Source organism: Kryptolebias marmoratus, linkage group LG24 (assembly GCF_001649575.2).
Source record: "Kryptolebias marmoratus isolate JLee-2015 linkage group LG24, ASM164957v2, whole genome shotgun sequence".
NCBI classification, from domain to species: domain Eukaryota; kingdom Metazoa; phylum Chordata; class Actinopteri; order Cyprinodontiformes; family Rivulidae; genus Kryptolebias; species Kryptolebias marmoratus.
The window spans coordinates 10,121,795-10,131,902 of NC_051453.1; the positions used below are offsets into that span (position 1 = coordinate 10,121,795).

Genomic DNA, 10,108 nt, shown 5'->3' on the forward strand with positions numbered 1-10,108 from the left:
TGTGGTAACTTTTTAAAAGCATATTTTTTAGTCTGAACGTGGGTTTGAGTGTTACTTCTGAGGTCTTTAAGTTGCCCCACACACTGCCACCTGCTGGCCAAAATGTGCACAAATTTCACAAATCCGAGAAGGCCAATGAGCACCATCCACATCAGGAGTATCTGACTATTCCTTTATTAGCAGAGGGTTCTTATAATTAAAACTGTTTTCAAATTGAGGTTTCTACTAAAGCTTTCATATATTTGATAAAGTTTACAAGGATTGTTTTCATTCTGGGCATAAATGATTGTGTTTCAACTGGACATCATGCAGTTACCAGAGTTTAATGAGCATTTTTTGTAGCATAAGTGTGTTTTCATATAGCGTAGAACTTTAATTCAGAAACAAAAGACCGACAGTGAAGCAATTATCATTATGAAGTGTAAGAAATGATGAGTGGGAACCAGAAAATTAATTTGAACGCAGGAGTAGACTGTGAGGATGGTGATGCTGAAGGAGATGCAGAGGCAGAAAGACTAAATGCTGGGAGAGCTGGTGACATGACCGCTCAAAGAAAAGTGAACAATTTGACAGATACTTGCCTCATTTAAAGAGGCTCCAAATTAAAAGTTGAGAAAACAAAGCCATTTGATTTATGGAACAATTATAGGAAAATATGGGTGAAATTATCCACGACATAAATCTTTGTGTGATGAAAAATAAAAATCTGTCTCATCACATTGTGCACAAATGATCAGCAACACAAAATAATCTCAAGAAACACATAAGTTAGTAGGCTGAATAAAGGCCGGAAAAACATTTAGTTCGTTAATTTGTTTATTTCATAAATGGGTCAAAATACAGAAACAATTCCCAACATTTGTAAATTTAAAAATGTGATGCACACTTTCTGCTCAGTGAACTCTGTGTGCAACCATTTCCTCGTATGAACGGCATACCATCCGCTGCAATTAGGCTTCGCGTTTCTTCTTCCCGTCAGTATTTTAATTAATTTTGATACCTCCGAAGGAAAGTACAGAGTTACACCCATTATCTGTGAACGGATGAGTGAAGCTGGTTCACCAACATACCTGACATACTGGAGGTTTGTGTGCATGTGGTAACACCACTGCCGTGCCCTCCTGTGGAATATGACTGAACTTTGGTGAGTTAAAATCTCCACTTTCACTAAAATGGCTGATGGTGTTTTTAAAAGGCTGAAAATCAGACATGATATCAGCTTTACACCCAGTGGCTCCAGTAAACAGGGAATTATAATCCAAAAAGGCTCATTATATAGGTGACAGATTTATGACATTAGAATGAGGCCTGCTAACATGTGGCTGCTTCTCTGCAGTTTCCAGGATGGCTTTTATCAAACAGACCAATTAACAAGTGCTGCTGGCATAAAGCTACCAAAAGAAAGGAGCTGACTTTTGCACCTCATCCGGAAGACTTCACTCAGAAACTCATCCAAACCCTCCGGCTCTCCCGCTCAGGCCTTGGATGCACATTACACACACGACCAGAAACAATGACTGAAATTTTAAAGGCACAGAAAGTTTCAGGCAAAGTTTCCAGCTGTGTGGATAACACAAACGTTGTGAAATGAAACAGCTCTGCGAAGACAATGAAGAACAAAAGTCACATTACTTGGGCGCAGGTGCAAATGGGACTGTGTGCGCTTTCTTCCTTTTGCCTTTAAAACAAATAGGAAAGAAACTATGTGAAAGCGCAAACAAATATTTATTCAGGCTCGAACTCGTTACCTGTGTGTGCTGAGGCGACAACAGGTGTCCTCACCGCAAACTGCGGCTCAATTGAAAAGTGGTCCACTCAAAGTCAAATGTACAGGTAATTCAGCTCACCTGCCCTGATGGTTGTGGTGGGGTCAGGGGGTCATCCAGTCGTTCGGTGGTTCACCTCTTCTAAGAATGGCTGTAAAGTTGTCGCGCTGCAAGCGAGGACTGGTCGTTTTTCCCATGTCTCACCTGGCAGGTAGAACTGAAAGTACAGCCGTCTATCAATTGCAGCATGCCGTGTTGGGACACGAAGACACACCCACTCTTTGCAGAGGGAGGGGGGTGAAGGAGGGAGTGGGAAGGTGGAGCTGCTAATTACCTACCTCACAAGTTTCTGTCTTTCCAGTAAATGTGAAAAATTAAAATCATGTGTTGAAAAAATGAATAAACAATAAAAATCTACTTTCTTTAGACTCTTTGACGAGACTCCAAAAAGTACCTTTAAAATTTTTTTTAAAAATGCTCTGTCCTCTTTAAACTAAGGCAAGTTCATTTTCTCCTGTGGGTCTGACAAAAGCCCGAGGCACATCTTCAGGAAAAACCGGTGGAGGTAGTTCAGGGAGCTATTCAGTCAGATGTCAAACCTATCCAACCCCCCAGATCTGTGAATCCAGGCTCTGCTTTTCTAAGGTTCATACATACAGACATGATTAAACTGAAAAATGCAATCAAATGATAAGCTGTATCATTGCAACAAGGCTGTAACATCGACAGCAGCTTACCTTTGGTTCCCTGATCTTAACATTTCATGATAGACTGACGCTTTGTGACAAAAACTAAAGGACTTGTGTCGTTTCATTTAGTGAAATTTCTGTAAAACAACCAGAACTTTATGGGATTTGTTCTTAGAGCTTGTCTTAAATGAGTTTATGTCCAAAACCAACAGCCTTATATCATCAAACCGTTGCAAAAGATACGACCCTTATTTTGTGTCTGTATCTGCACTGATACGCACAGCGCACCTTATATTTATGCATTATTTTAATTTCCCTGGATCTAATTAATCAGAAACATTGTCACACGTTTTTAGCAGGGCTGAAATGAATCTGCACAAGCTGACAACTGCTGAATGCTGTCATGTGGGACGTTTCAAACATAAGCCTGAAAAAACTTCGCCCAGCCGTTTGGCCTTGAGGCACTCGGTGCTGTGCCTGATGCAGGAATGACATCAGACTGGTTTAGGGTGGCAGCCAGGCCCATCAATGCAGGGAGTCACCTCTGTACGCACGCCAACGCAGCGCAAAGGGGCTTTGTTTAAGCATGCACAAAAAGGTCGGAGAACTTGTGAACGTATTGCCGAATAACGATGAATTTGAGATAAATATGGAACTTGTCTAAGGTTCAGCAAAATACCAAGTTGTTAAGGTTTTTTTCTCCTATTATGCAGACAAAAGCCAGTTTGTTTTACAATAATCCTCTGAAATTATGAAACTGTCATTTCTGTCAACTCAAATTTCACAACAGTACACAGACAGTTAAGGATTGTGTTGTCTTAAAAGACAAGTTAGTTGATTTTAGGTTTTAGATGACCTTAATGAGTATCTGCTTTGCTGGTTAACACACCGCAGCTTTGCTCATGAATCATCAACTGGAAAGAAGCATGATTAACACTCCACCCGTCTGACAGGTCAAACTTTTACTGTTCGCAGGAAATGTTTAATAGCAGCCAAACCTCAGTCCTTCTAGTATCCTGCTTTAACGTTCAGATCAAACTGTATCACTTTCATGTTGAGAGCTATTGTAAATTATGCAATAACAGCTAATATTCGTAACGGAGTTGGAGCCATTGTTTCATCTTAAATAAATTACTTTATGTGCGTAAAGCAAATTTGCAGAGCTGCCTTGGTACTAAATGCGGACACTGAATTTAAATAATGTACGAAATGTTCCTCTGTGGTTACAGGCACTTTTTTTTTTTTACGCATTCAGTTTGCTCAACTTGAACATCCTGCTATATAACTTTGCAGTTAAATGTGAAAAAATGTCATCTTAAACTAAAGGTCTAGTCTTCCTTGAAGGAATGTATATCACCCTCCACCTTTCATGTCAGGGTTTTAGGCTATGATCATCTTATGTTGAGAAGAAATTGAGTTAGAGCCATTTTGGTTAAACGTTAAAAAGTAACATTATGTTTATGCAACACTGCAAGATCTCTTGAGATGTACTAGCGCTTAAAATATGTATTGAGGCTGACTCTCAGCTACTACAATTATAGCTCAATATCTTTAAATTTGACAAAGTTATAGGAATTTTGAGTTTGTTAAAGTTCATTAGCTGTGGCAGCCATCTCAGATTGCATAGTTGATGCCAAAATTTTAGGAAAAGATCTCGCACAACGTGTAGTGCTCAACGTATATGTTTGGGGTGACTGTCAGCTACTATCACACAAAATTTTAGCTCAATATCTATAAAACTGGCTGAGTTATAGTCATTTTTGTGTTTGCTAACTTTGCTTTCAGTGTAAGTTTGTGGAACCTGCCCACAGTGGGCCTACAGGTTGCTGCTTTGCTGAAAGAGGCCACTAGATGGCATGAATCCCACATGCTTTATTTCAGCATGAGGACCTTTTTCCAGCTCCTTTTCTTTGTCTGCCTTCCTTAAAAGTTTATTAACAAACGTGTTGATATACCCTTTCAGACTGGTTTTGGCTGCCATTTTGTTTCAGAGACTTTCTGCATTTCTTCTGCATCAAACAGCCCATTGTTTGTCACTTAATGCAGAAAGGCGTGCTGCCTGAACAGCTGTTTGGTTCCACTTTTTCCTCTAATCAGCTGCTTGGGGGAATAAATGTTTAGGTATACTTTACTCAAACTGCCCACCCCCTTATTTCCAGAGCTGAGTTTACAGCTGAAGTTCCTCCCTGATGCCTGCTTCCTTCCTTTGCGTAATGAGGACGAGAATGATGTTTTACAAGAACCACCACCAGTGAAAGAGAAAACCTTTGTTTATTATTCCAACCCAACAGTTAAGAAATTCACTGTAGCTCCACAGTAAAACAGTGAAACTATCATTCAGGAAGAAAAGCTGATGTCTACCAAATATATTCGTGGCTCGTGTTCAAGGCTTTCCCAGTCCACAGGCTGAGTCCAACATATTAAACCCCACAGATCCCTCGGCGCTGCTCCTCAGCCGTCAGTCACTTTGGTTAAAAATGTGTGATAAATAAACAAAAACTCTGACACAAGAAAGGTTTTGGCAAACTTTGCAGCTTCAGTTTTTGTGATGACACTTCACGAGATTATTGGGCTGAGTGATCAGATTTTTTTTAATGCAAGAAGCTTTATTAGGTTCAAATTTTTTAGTTTATAACAAAACACTTTTTTAAGTGTATTTTTGCTTTAGTACAGGGTCTGCAACTTGAGGATAAGGAGCCACATGTGGCCTGAGTAATGTTTATGTTTAAATAGACAATAGGAAAGCAGTTTAGCAGTTTTCCTGTCCACATTTTTGCATTGTATGAAATTTTTACATCAGAATGATACTAATGACATAGGAATTCAGTTGCTTGTGTTGTTTAATAAAAACTATTTTAAGTTTTCACTAAAATGTGTTTAAATCAGTTTTACTGTTGAAGTAATGGTCTGCTAACTCACTCCCTACTTGGTTTATGCAACTGTCTGACACTGATTTTCCAAATCTACCAGAAAAGTAACATTTTTCAACATACTTGACATAAACTGATATTAAAGCAAAATGCAGTTTTAAACATCTTTTGAAAATTACTAGATTTTAAGACATCAAACTTTGATAACGTAGTGACATACAGCAAGTTATTCTTATTACAAAAAGAAAATAGAAGTAAAACTCTGCATGTCTAAAGAAAAGCCCGCAAAACAATGTTGAGTCTGAATAAACAAATGTTTTCCAGGTGGGAAGTTCAGTTCCACCAAAGAAGGCTTCCTGAGTCCATGCCATGATGATGATGATGATGATGAGGTGCCATGATCGTCTCAAAATCATGCTGCCATCTGCACAGAGGTCAGCACTGGCAGCAAGCGTGAGTCTCTCTGTAAGTACACTGATGCAAGGACTTTTAGACAACAACCTTGTGAAAATAATGGCAGCAAAGGAACTACTTCTGCCTGAGAAAAACATCAAGGACAGACTGAAATTCTGCAGGAAGTCCAAGGACTGGGCAACTGAAGACTGGTGTGAAGTTATTGTTTCTGGTCCAATTGTTTGGAACATCTGGAGAGTCGTTTGTCTAAAGAAGAAAAGGTGAAAACTACCATTAGTTTTATGTTCTGCTGACAGCGAAGCATCCTGACAAAGTCCGTGTGTGGGGCTGCTTTTCATCCAAAGGAGAGGTTTGTCTCACAGTTCTGTCCATGAACCATGAGTGGGATTAAAAATCCTCCACAAGCAGCTTCTTCCAACAACCTGGACACAGTTTGGTGAGGATCTTGGTACTTTCATGCATCTTGAAGCACCAAGTCACAAGGTATAAGTGATAATATAGCTCAAAGATCATCAGATTGAAATATCGGACTTGTGACCAGGAACCTCCCCAGATCTTAACCCCACTGAGAAACTGTGGTCACGTCTCCACAGAAGCCGACAAACTGTGATCAACTCCAAGCTCTAAAACAATAGGAATGGGTCGCCGTCAGTCAGGACCTGGCCCAGAAGTTGAGCATGCCATGCCTCTGACAAACACAAATCATTTTACCAGCATTTTGTAACATCATTAAACCCTTACAGGATATTATTCAGCATTCTTCTGAAACACAATATAGCTGTAAACTTTGTAGTTCATGTGGGTTCACAAGGTATTATAATGAGAAATCTTTGTTTTCTTTTGTCAGATGTACATACAAAACAACCAAACCTGAATAAGAGAGTCTGTTTTTCCTCCGACCTAAAATTTGCTAATTTCGTTATCGGTTCTTACTCCGCTGGAAGCAGATTTCCTGATATTGTCGTCAGCCTTCTGGTGCTGCCTGCAGGTTGGAAGTCCCTGGTAATTTGACCTGGCCAGACCCTAATAAACAATAAGAATAACACAAAAAAGCAGCTAAATTAACAATCCACTCATAAAAAAGGTTGAAGTCAACATGTTTTGATTAACTTCTGATGGGAGCTGTGGCCTGAGTTGCAGTAAAAAAAAGTCATGATGGAGGATTTATTTCAGGAAAGGGTGGAGACTGATTCAATCTAAGACAAGTGTTTACAAACTGGCACCCGATTCACCAATCTAGCCCCAATCATCTGATAACTGCTGGAATAAAATGAAGAGTTTCCTTGCATAAACACAAGCTCACTGCCGGAAAATGACCAGAGAAAGGAATGACAATTCAGAATGTTAACTTTCAGGAATTTGGGTTAAAGTTCCCCTCTGTATTTTTTAGTCAGTAGGTTGTCTTAATTTTTTTATTTAATTTTAGTTTTGCAGCTTAGAAAGAGACATACAGTAGCAAAAGGCATTTCTTGCACGCTGTATTTAATGAATCTAACAAATAAACTTGAACTTGAAACTAGTGCCTTTTCTTGCATTAGGCCAGGTGTGAGCTTTATTGCTGAATGATAAAAAAAAGAAAACAATATAAATTTATGTCACAAACTAAATTAGCAAAATGAAAATTACTGAACAAACCCAACTAAAATGTCAGTTTGTTTATTATGTGAGCAGTCTTTGCAAGTAACCTACATAAGGGACACTCATTCCATAATAGATCCTAATTAGATCCTGATGAGATAAGAAATTGTGTTTTTTTCTTAATTGCAAGTTAAAGCTGTGCCAAATCCTGGTCTTGAAGAGCTACTATCCTAAATGTTTTAGATGTTTCTCTGCTTTGACACACCTCATTTGAATGAATGAGGCTTCTGCAGAACTTGAAGAACTCAAACCTGCAGGATAGTGGCCCCCGAGGTCCAGGACTGGGCACCACTTCTAGTCAAGGTTTTTGTCAGTGCAACCATCTCTGTGCTCCAAAAGAAAAGGGAAAAAATACTAACTCTTAATTGTATTCACTGATTTGTTTGTGAAATAGCAACAGTCCTTTACTTAGAACGTGTTAAAATCCCCGCCCATTTTGATGTCTCTAACATAATCACAACATTTCACATAAAAAATGTAAGTTTTTTTCGACCATTAAATATTATAACTTTTTTCACTCTCTCTCTATTGTACAGTCCCATTCTCAGTTCATTTAGCCGATAAGCCTTCCTGAAAACATGTTTTGCCATCTTGCGCACGCTGCAGGTGGAGTGGGGGGTCTTCGTGCGTCATGCGCCCGGACTTTAAATAGAGCCAGGCAGCAGCGCGCAGCAATTAGAGGGTCTTTAGGAAGGGTGTTCGCAGTCAGTCGGCGATTATACTGACTTGACAAGCATTACATTTATTATTATTATCATCTAAAACCCGTCATCCAAGCCTTGGACTTGTGATTTCATTGATTCTATCTGGATAAGGATGGCCAGCTCCGCGGTGCAGATCGTCGGTTTCCTCCTCTCTTTGGCCGGAGTTTCTGCTACCATTGCCGCTACTTTTAAGGTCGAGTGGAGGAAGGAGGCTCAAGGAAAACACCGCACCTATGAGGGGTTGTGGATGTCCTGCAGCGGCACGGAGAGAACAACCTGCGAGTGGCATCTGTCCGTGATGAAACTGCCGAGTGAGTTGGCGCGCCTCTGTTCCTGCGCCTCTCAGCGAGGCTGCTATAACTCGGTGATGTTGATCTGTGTGTACGCTTGTGCTCTTGTGTAGTTGAGGTCCAGGCAACAAGAGCAGTGATGGTGGTGAGCCTCTTCCTCTCCGCTGTGGCGCTGATTGTCTCCACGGTGGGGATGAAGTGCACCCACTTCATGGATAACATGCCGGAGACCAAATCCAAAGTAGCTGTCACTGGAGGGGTGCTGTTTGTGTTGTCAGGTGGGTTTCACTGTGAGCCTTTCAAGGTTCTATATTATTTGCATTTTTTTAAAGCCTTGTCAAAAATAGAATTAACATTTCCAACAAAATGCAAAGGACAACTCTTCTGTTCTTTATTTTCAATTGCATTAAGTGACTAGTTATTCTATTTTGCACTAAATGGCTGTTTACAGTTTATTTCCTAATGGTTGAATAGTTTGCATCCCGCTGCTGGAGAGCAAAGTTTATTCAAGCGTTGATAGACAAGTCGCATTCTTTGTGAGATTATGTTGGATGCAGAGGAAGTAGGAGCAGAGCTCTTGGGGATAGAACTACGTCATTTTGTTTACAGGAAACGAAATTAGGTCGATAATGAAAAGAGCGGCTTGCCTGCAGTAAAACACGGTGGAGGTTTCATCATGCCGTGGAGCTGTTATGCTCTCTGTGGTTCTGAAGCCACTGATTGTAACAGAGGAAGGATTTAGTTAAATAATGATGTACGGTTCAAAAGATGAGTTCAATGTAAACTGCATAAAAAAAAGATTTCCAAAAAACACTTCTGCCAAAACAGCTCCTGTAAATTGAAAGGAGCATAAATGCAGCAGAATAGAAGAAATAAAATGTAATGAGCAAAAGACAGATACAAAATGGCTGTTTGTTTTGTTTGTTTTTTTAATTTAAGTATTTATTTGTGCTACTAATGGTAAATTTTGAACACGTTACTGAAAGGATTTTTCTAACGATTAATAAATGTAGTTAACAGATTTCAGAGTGCAGCAACACATTCCCACGTTTCAGGTTCTCAAAGACACAACATGTGCAGATTTTCTCTTTTATTGTAAAACATAGCATGTTTCATTTTTAACAACATATGAAATTACATTTTTGTTGTCAGTATCACAATTTCAGAATCTGCCTAATTTTAAATATTGCAACACGTCCAACAATATGTTGTTGTTTTTTCCTTTGTTTGTTTAGGGTTATTGACCATCATCATCACCTCCTGGTATGTCAGTAAGATTGTTGAGACGTACAACAGTTCACATCGTCTACAAAGGTAAATCCATGGAGAGAAGGGTGTTCACTCACAGACTGCACGCATAAACGCCATAACCTTGTAAACACTGTGTATCTAAATGTGTCTCTGCAGCAGAGAGTTTGGTAATGCGGTGTTTATCAGCCTGGGCGGTGGATTCCTCACAGCGGTCGGCGGTGCTTTCCTGAGCTGTCAGACGTGCTGTAGGAACCGATCATCCACGTCCAAAATCTCCAACCATCTCCTCTCCACCACAAACCCCAAATCTAATTATGTCTAATGAAGGAGCAAGCAGAACCACATTCCACTGTCGAATGATTTGGAGAAAACTGCCCACATCCATCTGGTAACTACACCAGAAGCAGTATCGTCTGACACACGCTGTAGCTGGTTTTACTGCTTTCAGCTGCAAAAATGTGAAAAATCCTCATTAATTTTTGTCCA

The 10,108-nt window shown here is 39.8% G+C and overlaps 1 protein-coding gene and 1 long non-coding RNA gene across 2 annotated transcripts; one reads left to right on the plus strand and one right to left on the minus strand.

Moving 5' to 3' along the window:
• Positions 1-798: 798 nt before the first annotated feature.
• On the minus strand, positions 799-2,028 carry LOC119616779. Its single transcript, XR_005232805.1, has 2 exons — positions 1,848-2,028; positions 799-1,598 (listed from the first exon to the last, which is right to left on the minus strand). It is a non-coding gene; the product is annotated as an uncharacterized LOC119616779 (long non-coding RNA).
• A 6,008-nt stretch (positions 2,029-8,036) lies between these two features.
• LOC108230669 (claudin-19) lies at positions 8,037-10,102 on the plus strand. The gene is made up of 4 exons (XM_017407083.3): positions 8,037-8,392; positions 8,485-8,649; positions 9,607-9,685; positions 9,779-10,102. The coding sequence occupies exons 1-4, from the start codon at positions 8,194-8,196 to the stop codon at positions 9,942-9,944; spliced, it is 609 nt and encodes a 202-aa protein (XP_017262572.1). The 5' UTR covers positions 8,037-8,193; the 3' UTR covers positions 9,945-10,102.
• The last annotated feature ends 6 nt before the right edge of the window (positions 10,103-10,108 follow it).